Below are 18,208 nucleotides of genomic sequence, written 5' to 3'. Positions count from 1 at the left end.
GGGTACCACATTGTGAATGTACTTAATGTCACTGAATTGTCAATTAGAATGGCAAATTTTATGTTATATATATATATATATATTTTTTTTTTTTTTTTTAAATACACACCAAAAAAGCCCAGAAATGCAGTTTCCCTTTGATCTAGCAATTTCACTTGCAGGAATTTTTCTTACAGACATAAATAATATGGCAAACTCATTTGTAATTAAATGAGTAGCTAAAACCAGGGTCATAACTTTATAGGCTTGCTAAATGCAGCTTAGTGTCTGTGATCATTTTATTTTCCATGCATTTGAACTTTCATTAATAAACATTTGTACAAGTATTTAGTTATTATTTCAAACTGGGCATTGTGCTAGGCATTGAGCATACATCCATGAACAGGATAACATGGTCCTTACCTTCAAGGAGCTCACAAATTAGTGATATCCCAGAAAAGAAAAGAAAACTGTGTAATCCCAGCACAATAAAGTAGTAACTGACCCTCACTGAATCCAGGAAGGGCTCCCTCCAGCTCTTTATTATGTATGTTGTCTTTGTTCCAATCACAATCCAATTATGCTTCCTTCAGGTTTTTTATTAGAATTCGGGTGTCACAATATTTTGGGTCATTTTTACAGCTTTTTCTCCCAAATACAGTGCTTTGATTCTTACCATTTTCATTCCCTTAGCCACAGAACACGGGGGTGCTGACATATTGATCCTGTCGTGCCGGGGTGCCTGGGTGCCTACTGTGGTGGTTGGAGCCCCAGAGAAGTTGCCTCCAGCTTTGAGGAGCTCCTTGCATCTGCCCCAGCATGCTCTACACATATTATCATTTCCTCGCTGTATCGTGATGTGACAAAATTTGGGAAGCTCTGTTGGAATAGCCTGAATTTCAGTTTGGGGAGTATATTGCTGTGGGGGCCAATATATACCCACATAGCTTTTCCCCACACTTAACAACAGAACAGAATGATTGGGGAAAATGATACTTACAGAGTAAATTTTATTTGAACTTATCACCTCTAACTGCCATCAAAAGAATTTAGCAAAGTCCAAAGGGGGTCGAGCCAATACCGCTGATGTGGTTGAGTTCATGCATGGCTGCACAGACGCTTTTTGGTCTGTGCTCAGCTACCACCCTTCATACCTAGAGATTTCTTCTCGCTTTTTCTGCTGGGAGCTTGGTCCAAGGTAAGGTAAGCAGGCAGGACTCTAAAATGTGTGTGTGTGTGTGTGTGTGTGTGTGTGTGTGTGTGGTGGGGATGCTCCCCTCCACCCCTAAATGCCCCAGCCCCTCCATCCTCCTGAGAGATGATTCAGAGGCATGTTTCACATGGTTTCTCAGAGGGTCCCCACTGGAATTGAGCCCCAGTTGCCCACAGCAGTGACCTGCCCAATCTCACCCTTCTTATTGGTGTCTCTCTCTTCCCTGTCTCCCTTTCCTCGTCTGTACTTCCTGGAATCACCTCCCAAATAAACTACCTGCCCTCAAGTTCTCTCTCTGCTTTTCCAGGCACCCAAACTAAAATAGCAGGAAATACTCTTCACTCTGCAAATAACTTTAGTTTTAAATAATGAGAAACAAAAGCCTAGTTCATACACACACACACACACACACACACACACACTACATGAAGTTTGTTCAGGATAATTATATTTATATCTTATAAGAAGGACAAATCATTTTTTTTATAATAATGCTATTTGTGCCTTCTTGTAAAAATGAATATCAATATACAGATTAGTTATGTGGTTCTCGTGATACAAATATTTCATGCTTATCTTGGGCGAAATAACTGCTTCTTAGGATTAAGTCGAACTTTAACGGAGGAAACTCCTGCTTGGGACAAACACAGCTTGGAATTTGTCAGGAGGGCCCAGGGGGGTCTTTCAAAGCCTCTCCCATACATACCTGGAACTGTGTCACCCGGTGAGTAGGAAGACCTGCCGGTGTGAATGGTGATGTGGTGGGTCTGTGGGTCCTGAGGCTGGGCTTGAATGTGCTTGGGCCGCATATCCTCACAGGCCCCTGAGCCAGCACCATGGGAAAAGGCAGCTGAGCAGGAAGCCAGGCAGAGGGCCGCACAAGACCAGCCTCCGAGGGCGGCCGAGACCCACATCCTGCCCTTTTCAACAGCTTCAATCCAGATGCTGTTTAAGAAAACGATATGACGTCCTTTTGAATGTGACTGATCTGAATATACAATGCCTTTAAACCTGAGATACTGCTAGTGCTGCCTCCCCAGATTGCAAGGGCTCAAGGTCAAGATCAAAAAGATGTTCCAGACTGTAGGAAGTATTTCAATTTCTAAACACTTTAAAAACAAAACAAAACAAAACAAAAAACCTCTCATCTTATAATTCTCTTGTAAGACCAGACTGCTTCTTTTTAAAGAGGATTTAATTAAGTCAAAGAAATAAGACCAGAAAATATTTGTATCCTGATGTGACTCTTTACAAGCTGTCTGATATCCAAGGGCTGTGTGAGCGATAATACATTATTGGTGAAGTGAGACACCCAGTATTCCAATATGGGCAGGCAGCAAGGCATATGGTGGCTTGGCTTAATGTCTTATTGCTACGATTGCAAAGTAGAGAGTTGAATGATACAAAATTTCTGCCAACTATGAATTAATTACTTAGAAGCAATTGTTAAATTTGCAACACTTTGGTATTTTCTTGTCCTTCTTCTTACTGACTTGTTTAGTTACTTCACTACTTTTTCACAGAGAAGATGAGCAGAGAAAGTTACACCCAAGCCCATCCACTGTGCACCTTGTTAAATTTACTGGTGGGGGGGCGGGGCTCAGGAATAGAATAAAATGATTGGATAAAATAACATTTAGAGACTAAGTGTCACTTTTGTTTGCTAGCTCTAATGTCACGGACAGAAAGAATGAGAAGTTGACTGTGTAAAAGAAGTTCTCAGAGGAGAATAATGTGAGAGACAGCAAATATGACAGGTGAAAGCCCTCTGAATAAACATTTAGGACTGTTAGGCATTTTAAAAAAGGATTTGTTCCTTTTCATATTTTTATATACGTGGAATTTTCAAAAGTTCATCTAATATGTTGATCTAAGGAGCAATGCAAGGCAACCACAACCCTCCTCTCTAATAAGCTAGTTTTAAAATGTAAAAATAAAATACTTTGAATGTAGTGAAAGCAGCTATAAAAGCAGTGGCTAAGGAGATAATCCATACAACCAAATAATCCAATGTCATCTACCCCCATCCTGTCTTCACCCACCACCACCCCGCCTCTTACATTGACCAGATACAAGGAGACAGGACGGTGACCTATAACTCCAATCTTTTGGACCTAAGAGTCCTTCAGACAATAACTCTCTGCTAGGTTTGCTTTCCATGAGGCAAAAAAAAAAAAGTCAAAAACCTCTCCCCACAAGGGACCATTCCTACAGTTTCCCAGGGACATTCAGAGGTAATGAACAATGAACTGTAAAAACACATTCTAAGTTGAGGGGACCCAGGGCTTTTCCATTTTCTTCCAGAAGGACCACAAGGAAATGTCGTTGGAGCCTTTGTTGATGGCAGAAGTTGGTCTCCTCTCCCCAAATCAGATCAAACACAGACACATACAGGGGGGAGGGGTAAGAGCCACGCCCCACAAATCCCACCCTCCCCTCCTTAAATCTTGAGGTTTCTGCTTTCCCACCAGCCCTAGTCTACCAGAACCAGGAAAACATCCACTTACCTTCAGGCTTGATGGACTGGCTTCCCCCCTCAGAGTTGCAGAGACACATCCTTTAAACAAGTCTTTTGTTCTCTCTTCTGTTTCTCCTCTAATGGGCAGGATAGCAGCTGTTACTGCTAATCCTCAGCACCCACAGGAGCTGTAGCTCAAAGTCCAGATCCAGCCTTAATCGCATTGGCTTTCTCTAGGACTGCATGCACATACTCACACATGGTTTCCACACCAACACTGTTCAAGCCTGTGTGAAGAACTAGAGAGAACCGGAACTGGTTTTGCCCATGACTGGCTTTGGAATCCTTCACAAGAGCCAGATGCCTTCATCTTGGTTTCCCTCCCAAGGGGAGAATGACTGAATCAAACAAATCTCAGTGTTCTCTGCTTCTTGAGTCAATGGGAGCTGAAGAAGTCATCCCTGGCTACATGGTGTATGACTCTATTAATATAACATTCTGAAAAAGACAAAAGTATATGAATAGAAACAGGTCAGTGGTTGCCAGAGGCTGGGGTTGTGGGAAGGAGGGACTTCAAAGGGCAGCACGAGGGAATTTGGGGGTGATGCGACTCTTCTGGATCTGTACACTCTTGTTAAGACTCAGACTGCGCGTCGAAACCATACATAAATGAAAACTGTATGTAAGTAAGTAGGTAGAATAAACAAAACTGGAGGTGACAGCTATACCCAAGTAGCTATCAGGCAAGTGATCAGTGGGATATCATAAAGGAGAGTAACTCCAGGAGAGCCCCCAAACCTTCATAGAAGTGACATCTGAACTGTACCTGAAACACTGAGCAGAATTTTTATGGCAATAAAGACTGGAGAACATTCTAGAACAAGAGGAAGGTATTGAATACTTTTAACTCCGTGTCCTGACTACTGTCCCAGTAAAGTCTCCCTGTTCAAAGTGTGGTCCGTGGACCAGCAGCATCAACATCACCCAGGAGCTTGTTAGAGGTCAGTGTAGACTCTCAACCCCCCCCCCCCGCCCCCCCCACCCCCACCCCCGGAGATCCACGGAGTTCATTTCTGCTTCTTGGAAGTACTGCTCTGGAGAATCTACCCAGATCTCAGCCCTTGGAAGAGCCCCTACATGCCATATGACAACCTCCCATCTCACCTGACGAATTAGTCAGTGATGGCCACTTTACCCGAGATGAGGCGATCCATTGACTGGGCAGCAACCAGTCCGCTACCTTGAGAATCTGGACTTTTCAAGGAACACAGATCATTTGAGCCAAAGGGTTCAGAAAAGCTAGGGTTGGAATAAGGCGACAGAGCAAAAACCCAAACTGAATTTGATTCCTCAGAGTTCTCTGTGGCCCTCTCCTTCTTAGAACTCGTTTGAAGGGCTTTTTGTGCGATTTGCTTGTTTTCAGTTTTCCACCTATGAAACTTGACCTTGGAGTCCTGCACAGAGCCTGACGTGTTTGAGGTGGGCCTGGAGAGGGGGCTTCAAGGGAGGAGGAAAGCAGCCAGACTCCGAAGGGATTTGCATGTCAGAGTGAGGAGGTCGAAGCATATCCAGTGGGAAAGAAAGGGGCTCCCGGGGCTGTTTAAGCAGTGGAACAGCAAGACACGCAGCTGGGATTCCGTGAAGGCAGTTCTGGAAACAGCCGGACAGCCAGGGACAGAGACGAGGCGCTGTGGAGGGGGCTGCTGCATTGCAGGCCAGTAAGAAACGGGGGGGTGAGCAGTGATGGTGGGGGGACCAGAGGGATGGACTCAGGAGATCATCTGGAGGTAGCCTCGGTAGGGTTTGGTGACTCACTGAATGTAGGGTACCCAAGAGAGAATTCTAGCATGGACAGTGTGGGGTGAATCAGAGTGGGGGTGGGGGACTCCAGGGAGAGCAATGGTCTGACTGTTAGGTCTAGTCTCCATTCCAGAAATCTTGATGAAGTGAATGACTTAACAAGGAAAGCACTCGTTTAGAGACTACAGTCTGAGTGCTGTAATGTTTGTTTTAGGGCCAATTTGCTTGGCCTATCATGGCAAGTTTACAGGAGGAAGGGTACCCTACGGCCCCCGGAGGAGGTTGAGCTTCCCTGGCCGAGGACTCCAGGATCCTCCATGCAGAGTGGAATCAAACTGATTAAATCTGGCTCCTCTAAGCCTCAGTCCTACCAGGAACAGGAAATCTTGACCTTCTGTTAAGTAATAAGGGAATCTGGGAGGCCTAGGAAATGAGGGTGAGGGCCTTCCATTGCTATTATCCTAATTTTCTAACCTGATGTGGTCACTTGAAAGCTGTTTGTTCAGACGTTTCCAAGCAAAGAAGGGTTCAAGTCTTCAGCCACTGTGTGGCCTCTCCTCTCTGAGGTCCTGCCACCCCCTCCCCTGGGTGTGGCCACAAGTGGGGCACAGATTCCTGTCGCTATGGGGAGCATGGTTAACCTTTCTCCACTCCCCACCTAGTCTCAGGGCCAAAGTCTCCTTGCTCTCCCTCCCCCTCCCTGGTCACCTGGCATAATCTACCCACCACAGGTGGGGGGTAATGTACCAACACTTTTGCTTTGGCTCTGCAGCCCGAACTCCCCTGATCTGGGGGTTCTGAAAAGCCAACTAGCAGGTTAGAGAGGGTAGAGGGTAGAGCAAACATAAATGGGTCCATAATAATCCTGCCACTCACCATGTAATGCTTCTCCTTGGATACCAGGAGGACGGCTTATCCTAGCCATGGCCCCCATTACCCACCACACCCCCTCCCCAGCCTCCACTGAGCCAGCAGCAGGCCCTGCACCAGTCCCTCCACAGAGCTTACTGTCCCAGAGCAGGCCCCTGACCTCGAGCGAGCCTCTCCGCAGGCAGGGCTGAAGCACAGCCTCTCCTGGGACACAGAACACAGACGGTGTCTCTACACCAGCACTGGCCGATAGAAATATAATGCAAGCCACGGAGGTGGTTTAAATTCTTCTCGTTGGCAGATTTTTAAAAAGTAAAGAAACAAGTGCAACTTATTCTGATAACACATTGATCTAACTCCATATATCGCAAATATTACCATTTCACAGGCAATCACACAAAAAAGTGTTATCGAGGTATTTTGCATTCTTTTTGCACAGGAAGTCTTCGATGCCCAGCATGTATGTTACACTTCCGGCGCACCTCAGTCCAGACCAGCCGCATTTCAAGTGCTCAAGGTGCTGAGTTGCTACCATACTGGGCAGTACAGGTTTAAACCAAGGAAGGTAGTTGATCAAAGAGGTCACAAATGTGGGGTCAGGCCACGATGTATCATGTGCAAGATATATAAGAAGAGGCAGCGCGGCTGAGGGGATAAGATAGCAGATACAAATAATAACACATCTAGATGGTCATTGTGCAATACAGGCATCGGTCTCGGAAACCGGTAGGTTAGATACCTCCTTAATACTCACAACAACACTTCATGAGGTCCCTCTTACTATCATCCCATTTTAGAGATGAGAAAACTGAGTCATGGCATTTACATAACTTGCCAAAGATCACACAACTTTCAGGCTGTGACAAATAGGGTTCCTCACCACAGCTTTGCCACCTGCTACCTCTCTAACCTCATCTACAAACCACAGATAACTCTAATTCTTGTACCTGTATCCCAAAGTTCTTCTCAAGTTTCATTGAGGTCATAAATAATAAGCGGTTAGCCCTTAGCATGGGAAGGGCCCAAAACACAGTTCGTTTGGGGACAGAGAAAGCTTGGCTGAGCTGTAGAGATAACAGAGGCTGAGCAGAGAGGAGAGGCCTCTGTGCCACGTGCCCCTGACAGGTGTTAGAGTGTGACCGTGAGGGAACAGGAGGGGAAGCAAGAACCAAAGCAGGAGGGACACCTGGGTGGCTCAGTCGGTTAAGTGTCTGCCTTCAGCTCAGGTCATGATCCCAGGGTCCTGGGATTGAGTCCCGCATCGGGCTCCTTGCCCGGCAGGGAGCCTGCTTCTCCCTCTGCCTGCCTCTGTGTGTCTCTCTGACAAATGAATAAATAAAATCTTAATTAAAAAAAAAAAAAAAGCAGGAGCAAGAGAAAGAACATTCCAGGCCCCTCTGGCATCCAATCCCGTTCCAAGAAGACCAAGCTGTGTGTCCCCAGAAAGTGAGAAAACACTGTGTTTTTGCTTGAATCTACTCGAGTCATTTCACACTCGCAATTTAGCTGGACTGGAGATATTAACATGACTAAATCGTTACATTAACATCCCATGGCCCTGACTAGAATAGTTACATTAGGAAACACAGGACAAGTCTGGTGGTGGGCTTTATGGTTGTAAATCAGAAGTTTTGTGTCCTTCCGGAAATCACTTAACTTCCCTGGGTCGCCTAAGGTATAACATTAAAGGTTTGAATTAAATAATCCCTTAGATTTCTTCCAGCTTGAGAGTTATACATATTTTTAAGTTTTATTTTAGTCATAAAGGTAGAAGGACGAGCTACTCTGAAAACATCTAGAGATGACGTGGATATGGCACATAATTACGGACTGGCATATAAATATTGTGAGCACTGACACCATCCTGAATCACTACTGGCTTCGGAACCAGCTGGCAAAAAAGTTTTTGCAAATGCCCACTGAGTCCTCCGAAAGGAAGGAGCTCACCATGCCAGTCCCGCCTCTGGGACCTGAACTCTCACAGACACGTGGACATTTTCTTCCTGTTCAGTCTCTAAAAATGGCACATGTGCCTTTGGTGACTCATTGACAACTCTTCCCTTTTTCACGCCTTGGTCATGAATGTCCGTTGAAATTGACTAGTGTTGTTGCATAGACATTGGCTATTCTAGTATCCTTATTGTAGTGAGCATTTTAATATTTACCTAGGTAATTTTTTTAAAGCCTATAGATTTCTGGAGTGCTGAGACAATGTGTGTAAGAAAAGAGAAAAATTCTCAGTTGTCTTCAAACTCAACTTTAATTTCCTTAAAAATGGGAAATTGATGGGCATTTCTGTACACTTTGCAAGCTTGGAGACTTTTGCTTCATTCTCCAGGATACAGGGCAATTCTCCCATTTAAAAAAAGGATGATTTAGTGCTCTTTTTCTACCCAATTATCCTCTCCTCCATTCTCCCTGTTAAAGAACAGTACAAAGAGGATGTTAAAACTAATCACTATTTGAATGCTTATTATTTGCAAAGTAATATACCTAAGAGAGTCTGATGATGCAACAAAGTATCAGCAGGATTTCTCCTCTCTAGAAGCTGATGTTTTACTTGGGGTGAGGTAGTAAGATGTAGAAGAAAGAGATCTGAAGTTAGACAGCAAATTAGTTAGTTAGTTAGACAGTTAGTTAGTTAGACAGCAAATTAGTCCTGTGACCTTAGATAAGTTAATTAATGTGGGTGAGCTTCATTTTTCCCATCTGAAAAATGGGGAGGCTATTTATTAGATTCTTCGCAAGAATGTTGTCAAGACTAGATGTGCTAGTGTAGGGATGCACAGCAATAAATGCAAGCTATCATCAGAAAGGAGATAAAGCCAGGCTACCAGGATTTAGAGCAGAGAGGGGTATTTCAACTACAAGCAAGAAAAGATGGTTGATCTTAGGGGTGAGGTTTGGAGAGGGGCAGGGGGTAATAGAAGATTCAAAGTGTCAAGCAGAGCTTGAAGAAAGCCATGAAAGTGGAAGGGGCAGAGGGTGTTTGGGGTGATTATTCAGAAATAAAATAAGGCGCACCTGACATAAGGGTGATGGTGACAGGGCTGTTGATGGCAGTAAATGGAAGTAAAAGGAAGACTCAGTAGGATTTGGAAGGTGGCCAAAGAGAGTTAAAAAAAAAAAAAAAAAAAAAAAAAGATCGGTATTTAGAAAGCCTGAATGAATAATATAATCTACATCCAAAAGAGGGAAGTTGGTGGCGTTCAATTTTAGATATGCCGACAATGCCCTCAGCACTCATTTATGCCTTCAGCCAGCCTCTAAGTAAATGCCTGCCAAGTGCAGGCCATGTGCTCAGGCCTGGGGATATGAAGATGAGTAACACAGAGTGTCATCTCTCCAGGGTTGACAATGGAGACGAATGCATCAGCAGATAATCACAAAACAATGGGATAAATGATTAGGGGAGAGAGGATTACACGTATTATTACGGCAGTATAGAAAATGAGTATCGGGGGTTTAGAGTTTCCTTCCCCCTTTCAAAACACCCAAACATTCACATCTTGCAACTGGATGCCAAAAATTAGTCTCAAAACTCGGTGTTGAAGTAATTCCAGGGATTTCTACATCTATAATGGTCTTGTAGCATCTTTTTAGGATCCTACACCATGTGCACTCTTTATCCTCAGGGGCACTTGGACCTTGTAGTGTTCTCTTCCACATCAGCCTAGCTCTAAATCCCTGGAGGGTTGGAATCATCGTCAAATTGCTTAGCTCCCATGCATAGCACAATACCATGCTCACCATAAGTCATCTGGTAAATAATTTAGCATATCCTTTATTTTAATCATCCTTCTTCCAATTTTTCCAGGGAAGTAGGAATAGCAGCTCCCATTTGTTGAGCTCTTAATGTGTGTCAGGGACACATCTAACACTTGTACAAACTCCTCTAATCCTCACAAGGACCTTATAAGATATGTGCTAATAACCTCCCCACTTTACAGATGAGGAAACTGAGGCATAGAAAGATTTAAATAACCTGCTTGAAGTGACACTGCTAGTAAGTGGAGGAGCTGAGTGGTATACCACTGAGGGGGGTCTGGAGCCTGTGCTCCTAATCCCTGTGCTATCCACCTGCCGTCAGATGTTCAAGAAAACCCGAAGCATATGGAGAGAGTGGCTTGTGCTGGTTCTGGAGAGCAAATGAAGGATGGGGGCAAGACTTCAGTTTCCTACTTCTGGCATCAGGGTTTGGAAGGCCACTCTGGGTAAGTAAGAAACCTAGTTAGAGCTCCTCCCTGAAGACCTCGCATTTTAACCCTGCAACCATAGGAGGCAAACCATCTTCAAGGCATGCAAGAAAAAGCCACTGCAGTGGATCTGGACTTCATGGGTCCACCATATTGAACTCTGCCAGGTGTTTTGCCCTCCTTCCAACTAGAGCAGATTTTCTCCAATTAAGGAATGTTTAGAAATTCTAAGGATAGGGGCACTGGGGTGCCTCAGTCGGTTAAGTGTCCAGCTCTTGGTATTGCCTCAGGTTGGAATCTCAGGGTCCTGGGACGGAGCCCAGCATGGCGCCCCCTGCTCAGCGAGGGGACCTCTCTCTCTCCTCTCTCTCCCTCCCTCCTCCCCCACTCATGGGTATGTACGTGTGTGTGTGTCTTCTCTCTCTCTCTCTCTCTTGCTCACTCTAAAATAAATAAATAAATAAAATCTTTAAAAAAATTTTAAGGATATATTTTTCCCCTTTCCCTCTCTCTTTTTTAAAATAAATAACATTAAAAAAATAAAATAAAATCAAGAGCATAGCATTCTGTCTCAGTACCTAAACACTGTCTTCCATTTTGTCACTCCCCACAATGCCCTTTCATGTCCCATCATGGAAGTAGTCACAACGAACAGAGCTTATTCTCCTTTATAGAAGCCACCCAAACCTCCTATCATTTCTGCACCAAAAAAAAACCCCAAATCATTTGGTTAGCCCCAACTACACCCCCTCTTGTCGATGGAGATACCGAAATCTCCAAATGTGAAAGCCTTCATCAAAATTTTTATTTTTTTCCAACTTTTTAGATATTTTTCAAGGAAGCTACAAAGACCAAACTCCAAAAATGATTCTCCGGCTCACTTTTACAGACCAGGTCTGCAGGACAAATTCCTGTCTTGCTTTATGACCCTCACGTCCCGAGCTGGCTCTGCGTCCCCCCCACACCACCTGTAGTTCTGTCCCATTCTGTTACCACAGCTCTTTGTTCTCCTAAACAGACACCTGAAACTGACAGGCCTCATTCACTGGCTTCCTGGTAAGCAGCCACAGAAGTCAGCCTCTCAGCCGCTCAATACCACACCTCAACTTACTACCTGGGATCTGAGCCGGTACTTGTGAGAGCAATCTGCCCCACGTCATTACCGAGTTATTGAGGTCCTCTGCACATGCTTCCAACATGTGAGGGTGGCCCCCATCTTCATGAGTTTGAGGCATCTCAGAGAAAGGTACTCTTGCCTCCAACCATAGGGCGGTGTAGGAAAAGCAGGACAGAGGAATAGCAGACTTCCCAATTCCTAGACCAGTGCTTCATTCTTCCTTCACATAAAAATGCTGTGGTGAAGTGAGCAAAATCCACATGGCAACAACAGCACCCTTAAAAGTTTAAGGAGGTGTGCCTGGGCGGCCCAGTGGGTTAAGCATCTGACTCTTGATTTCAGCTTGGGTTGTGATCTCAAGGTTGTGAGATTGAGCCCAGCATTGGGCTCCGAGCTGGGTGTGGAACCTGCTTAAGAGTCTCTTTCTCCCTCTCCCTCTGCCCCTCCCCCACCACTGGTGCTCTATCTTTGAAAAAAAAATTTTAATAAAAAAAAATTTAAGGAAAGGTCTACTGTAGGCCAAGCCACCACTTCAACTCCACTGTGTCACTCAACTTCAGGCCGTTGTATTTGCCTACCTCATGATTTGGAGGAATAGCGGTATTTTTGTTAGCATCACTGTTATTCCTGCCACAAAAGCTTCTGTATTTCCCTCCCAAAGCCAGATTCACACGTGTATTACTGAGGGACCTATAGTTAATTAGAAAATATTAATTATTTGAACACAGTTTAAAGTTAAACAAAATTCAAATATGGCAGTCCCTTAATATGTTTTGCTTTTCTATGTCATGTGTATAGAAATAACACAATTTGAAATACACAAGATACAGAACAGTCCTGTGTAGGATTTATTCTATGTAGCCCAATTCTTTAAAATTACATATACCATATAATGTAAACACGTCATTTTAAAAAAGCTTTTCCCACAATTATTATTTTACTTCTATGGATTTTTGACTGTTTTGGACCCACTCAAAATGCATGATTGGCTCAGACTCTGAGCTTCCTAGCAACTAAGTAAAAAAGGTAAATATAATCAGTTGCCTGTTTCTTCTTTACTTTATAGACCATAGGGAGAAAAAAATGGGCTAAAATAATACCAGAACAAGAAGAAGAATTGTAAACTGGCTGAATGACTTCCCCTAAAGGACACTCATTGTCCCCTCCATCATGTCACCTGAACGGGGGTTTCCTGCGGCTCCTCTTTTCCAGGGCCATGGGAGGAAGGTGTAGCAGGTATGCGACTGTGGCCTGTGGGTGACCAGCCCCTGGGAGGAGCATGCAGATGACCGCATGACAAAATAATGATGAAAAACGATCTTGACAGGCTAGGGCAATGAGCTGCCTCTAACAAGATGAAATTAAACAAGGACAAATGTCAAGGGCTCTTCTTAGGTCAGAAAAAAACCAACGGCATAAACTCAAGATGGAGGAGATATGGCTCACCAGTAGGCATTAAAAAACAAAACAAAACAAAAACAAATGAACAAACAAAAACATTTTAGAGCTTTAAGCTGAAAACATTCACTAAAAAACAAAACCACGACAATAATTTTAGTACCATTTTGTCTCCTGAACAAGAGACATAATCGTTCCATTATATTCTGAGATTTTATTCTACATTTGGAATTAGATTCTGGGCACCTTGTTTTACTTTTATGGAAGATGAGTATATCCCAGCATTAAAAATAAGTTTTGAAACAGCAAAATAGTCATCAAGAAGCTCCTGCACCAAACACAGCTATTTTCATTACTTGCATGCCATTTTTCATGTTGCATGCTCACTTTACAATGAGTGTACAGGAGCGGCGCCTGGGTGGCTCAGGCGTTAAGCGTCTGCCTTCGGCTCAGGTCATGGTCCCAGGGTCCTGGGATCGAGCCCCGCCTCGGGCTCCCTGCTCTGCGGGAAGCCTGCTTCTTCTCCCACTCCCCCTGCTTGTGTTTCCTCTCTCGCTGTGTCTCTCTCTGTCAAATAAATAAATAAAATCTTAAAAAAAATAAAAAATAAATAAATAAATAAATAAATAAATAAATAAAATGAGTATACAGGAGAAAATGAAATAAAACAGAATAAACATACACAAACTGGAGTGCATTTGGAAGTGAGTGACCAGAGTGGTTTGTAGACTCTGGACCGTGCGTTTCCAAAGAGTGGCTCCGCAGACAGGGAGCTTCAACTCTAGGGGAGAGGTTCCTGATGACTGTCTTCAGATAGCTGAAAGGTTTCAAGAAGAGAGTAGGCTTGTCCAAGGTGAATTTAAGGGCTACAAGGAAGAATAGCATTTGTAAAATCTTCCGAGTTTTTAAAGGGCCTTCTCTTAAAAAAAATTTTTTTTACCATCATATTGGGTTTGAAAAGTATTATTGCTTTGGTATTAGTAATATTTGCATTTTTATAGATTAGGCTATTTGGGATTAAAAATGTCAAATGATTTGAGCAAGAGCATGTGGACAGTACGTGGCAGGGCTGAGACACAGCCAAGGTGTTCAAGCCACAGTGGGACACACTTAAATTCAATATTACAAGGGAAAAAATCCTCCTATGAGTAATTTCTGTACAAAATATAAATCTCCATATTTCCCCATAGATCGTGTATATTAACGAGGTAATGAGAGAAAGGTATTTAAGAATTGGCCATAGCAGTGGCTTTCAAATTTCTGACCACACTCTATAACAGGAAGTAAATTTTATATCGCCACCAAGGGCACACACAACCAAGAATAAAATGGAAACAAAAGCTAACACAGTAATGCTAATAATTACTCTAAGTGGTGCACTTTGATTTTTTTCTATTTTACTTTTTTAAAATGCTGACCTTTATCCACTAAATTGATTTCATCTCCCATACCATATCATGTGGAACTAGAAACGGGGAACTAGAGATTTAGTGGGACTTCTTAGGTGAGCCAGAAAACCAAGAATTCCTTCCAACAACGAGATTCAATAATTCTGGATCTCCCCAAATTCAAAAACAAAATCCAAAACCCTAAATTGAAGTGCTTTTTGTTTCCAGTTTATTGCCTTTACTCTTATTCCAGCCTCTTGGGTTTTCTCACTCTTGATTCTATTTCTAGTATTATCCACCCCTAACTATACTACATCATCTGAAAAATCTTTTATTCCTTTACCTGAGTAACTGGTGAAAATGTTAAGCCGTATAGAAGCAAGCACAGACTGTAATATATTTTAAATATAGTTGTTCCACACGTCTGTTTTATGTACATTTAAATCCTTTTCATTTTGAGGAATCAGTTACACATCCTCTGATCAGACGAACAACTATTTTATTTTTGTCCACAAGGCTGAGAAGTTTTGTTCAATGTGTTAAGAATAAGAGAGGCCACTACTAGGCCATGGCTTGGTGGGTTCTGAGCATCAGTGAGATGATACATGCTGAGTGCTTTCGACCACACCTGGCACGTGGAAACTGCTCAGTAGTCGTGAGCCCAGCTGACATTGCTGGTGACCATAATGATGTCACAATTACATTCCTGTAGTTGAGTAGTTTAGAAACTCTGCCGATTAAATATCATGTGGTCTTGACATGCCTTGCTCAAGTGAACCCATCCCGCCTTCTAAAGAATCATCTTTTTTTCTAAGCCTTTTTAAATTTTTTTGAGTTTTTCAAGGTTTTAACATCTTCGAGTGTCTATTGTTTCCCTAACCTTTTTTTTCTGTTTATGAAACCAGAGCTCTTGCTCATCTCTCATGTTCTTGAATCTATAGGCTCCCACTGGCACTTCCGCTGTGTCAGCTACAGGCTGTTTTGGTGGCGTGTGTTCGTTGCCACTGGAGACTTGAGTTGACTTAAGAGGAGCTGCGGTCTTCGGTGTTTGTGTGGATTCTGTTTCTCTCCCAGAAATGTTTTCAGTTTGGAGATTACTCCTTTTGAAGAATAAAGAAACGAAATAAGACAGGAGCAGCCTGGTCTCCTAGCCACCTGTTAACGCCTCGGTGTCCTCATCAGCAAGTGGACCGTGCCTTTGTTGTTCGCTTTATTCTGAAAAGCCCCCGTTCATTTGGGGGTTCGGGCTTCTTGACATATTCAGGTGGTGGCTTACAGTCTCCTGAGCCGGTTGATGGGCCTAAGTCCCACCCCTGTCACTTCCTAGCTGGGTGGTATTGAGCAAGTTCCTTTTTGTGCTTCGATTTCCTCATTTGTAGAAGAAATGAGGTCTTTCTCATGGGGTGGTTGTGAAAATTAAATGAGTTGTAAAGAACTTAGGACGGTGGCCAGCACAAAGCAAACCTTGAATACCTGTTAGCTATTCCATATCTTTATACAGAACTCTCTGAAGGCCAACCCAATTTTTTCTCTTTGGAGTTTGTATACAGGAAGAAGCTTTAAAAAGGTTCCTAAACTTCCAGTCTCTTCCCACAGGTGATGTTTTCTCTGAACTTTTTTTTTTTTTTAATTTATTTGAGAGAGAGTGCTAACACGAGCAGGGGGAAGGGACAGAGGGAGAGGGAGAGGGAGAAGCAGACTCCCCGAGCAGGGAGCCTGATGCGGGGCTCGATCCCAGGACCCCGAGATCATGACCTGAGCTGAAGGCAAACACTCAACTGACTGAGCCACCCAGCGCCCCTTCTCTGAACTTCTTGGCATCTGCTTTCATAAAGACCAGGACATATGTCTGACTACATTCAATGTTTATTTTATTGCCTCGTACACATACCAAGGTGACAAAGTCACTGCTGCCCCAGTTTCTCATCACTGCCCTGTTGGGGAGCATTTCCTCCTTATGAGTCCAGTATCAGCCCTCCTTGGTATTTCTCCTGATTTCTAAGCAATGAAACCATCAGCCAGGCAAGCCAAAAATGTGTCAGATGGTCTCCTTGTAGCAGGATGAACTTCCAGCAGATGTTAGAAAATTAAGGTCCCTGTTGCCCCGTAACTTGCCTCCTTGCCAGTGTTTTCAAACTTTCAAGTAATAATAATGGGGCTGACGCTGAGGATGAGAGTATTTCCATCTGGAAGCAAAAACGCTTGCCAAAGACAGAGGTAAATTATTTAAGGGCATCAGGATTGTGTTTCTATGGAGTTAATTGTCAGCAGCAAGACAGAACACCAATGTGCCAGACATCTTCAGGATTGGAGATAAAAAGCCAAAACACAGCCCTACCCTCAGGGAGCTTCTAGTTCACAATGGCTCTCCAATCAACCTGGGTTCCTGTTTCCAATTTAAACTGGAGTACTGTGTCTCTCATTACACAAGACAGATGGGAACTTCTTTCTTGATGTTCTGTTAAATTCCCAAATCACCTGGGTCAGGGATGTTCATCCACCAGCCCTCCAAGGAGTCACTGTCTTCCTGCTTCCTTCATCTCCACACAGGTTTGAGGAAGGGTCAGCTTGTTAGAATAATAAAGAAATTGACATGAACCCAGAATAAGGGCAACTTTGAGAGAAATAATGCCCATATAATTTGGGAGGGGTGGTGTCGGGAACTGGAACTGTGGAGTCTAAAAGCTAGTCTTTCCCACACAACAGAAGAGGAAAGATGGAGGAAGAAGAGAATGTGTTGGGTTTTGGTAAGTTTCATTCATTAAAGGAAAATGAATGACAATGATAAAAGCAAGCATATTAAAAGTCTGCAATGGTTTTTAATAAAAAGTATGGTCTTTAAATTGTCTGGTAGCTTATTTAACCTGGTTTTCCTCTTAGTTAAAAGAATACTTTCATTTCCCTGAACAGGAGAAACAGATTCATCCGGGAATGCAGTTCTAACCGGGGGGAAAGTGGCTATTCTCTTTCAATCTCTATTTTAATATTTCTTAAAATAGATATTTCTCTTTTCTTCTGAAATGTAAACACAATATGACATTTTGATCAAAGCCTACCATATCTCTTGCTATCCTGGACTTGGTCCTCACAGTTCTCAAAGTGATCAGTTTCAATAAAAAAATTATTTTTAAAGTTTCTATAATAAACTGAAAAATGATAAAAACAGCAAAAGTGAAGTCATAAGTAAACATCAAACAAAATGTATTTAACATGAAACATGGGGACGCCTGGGTGGCTCAAGTGGTTAAGCATCTGCCTTCGGCTCAGGTCATGATCCCAGGGGCCTGGGATCGAGTTCCACATCGGGCTCCCTGCTCAGCGGGGAGTCTGCTTCACCCTCTGCTTGCCGCCCCCTCCTGCTTATGCATGCTCTCTCTCTCAAATAAATAAATAAAATTTTTTAAAAAGTTTAACATGAAACACGACATGGCCTAGTTGGATGCTAAGTAAGCATCGCATGTGCCCGGGGTTAGGGTGTAGGTCATGCTTCCAGGAGCGGGGATGGTATGTGTGTGCTAAGCACACTTAGGGAGCGCAAGGGGGTTCAGGGGAGGGTGGTCGAGTGACCTAGCAAGCCTCACTCTAGACACGCCTCCAAATTATTTGCCTTTATTAGACATCTGAGCAAATGAGCCTGGGACAGAGGACCGTGGATCCTGTCAGAGCTGGGCCGGGGAGCTAAAGGCAGCTGAGATTCACATTGATCCTGTCTCCGTTTCTCTCCTGTGTATGGACAGCATCTGATGATGCAGCTTCTAACGGGAAGACACGGCAAAAGGCTGCTGGCAA

The 18,208-nt window shown here is 43.4% G+C and overlaps 1 protein-coding gene across 3 annotated transcripts in view; it reads right to left on the bottom strand.

Moving 5' to 3' along the window:
* Nucleotides 1-18,208, bottom strand: part of REELD1 (reeler domain containing 1) — a 32,753-nt gene that overhangs the window by 11,374 nt on the left and 3,171 nt on the right. For all 3 annotated transcript variants that reach the window (XM_078069289.1, XM_036077804.2, XM_078069290.1), the window contains exons 2-3: nucleotides 3,700-4,148; nucleotides 1,899-2,137 (exon numbers count right to left, since the gene is read on the bottom strand). In XM_078069289.1, the coding sequence (XP_077925415.1) occupies nucleotides 1,899-2,106 (208 nt within the window). In that variant the 5' untranslated portion in view covers nucleotides 2,107-2,137; nucleotides 3,700-4,148. The remainder of the gene's footprint in view (nucleotides 1-1,898; nucleotides 2,138-3,699; nucleotides 4,149-18,208) is intronic.

This window comes from Halichoerus grypus, chromosome 3 (genome assembly GCF_964656455.1).
Source record: "Halichoerus grypus chromosome 3, mHalGry1.hap1.1, whole genome shotgun sequence".
Taxonomy (NCBI): domain Eukaryota; kingdom Metazoa; phylum Chordata; class Mammalia; order Carnivora; family Phocidae; genus Halichoerus; species Halichoerus grypus.
Note: the sequence above shows the minus strand (reverse complement) of the source record. Positions and strands in the feature narration are given on the sequence as shown.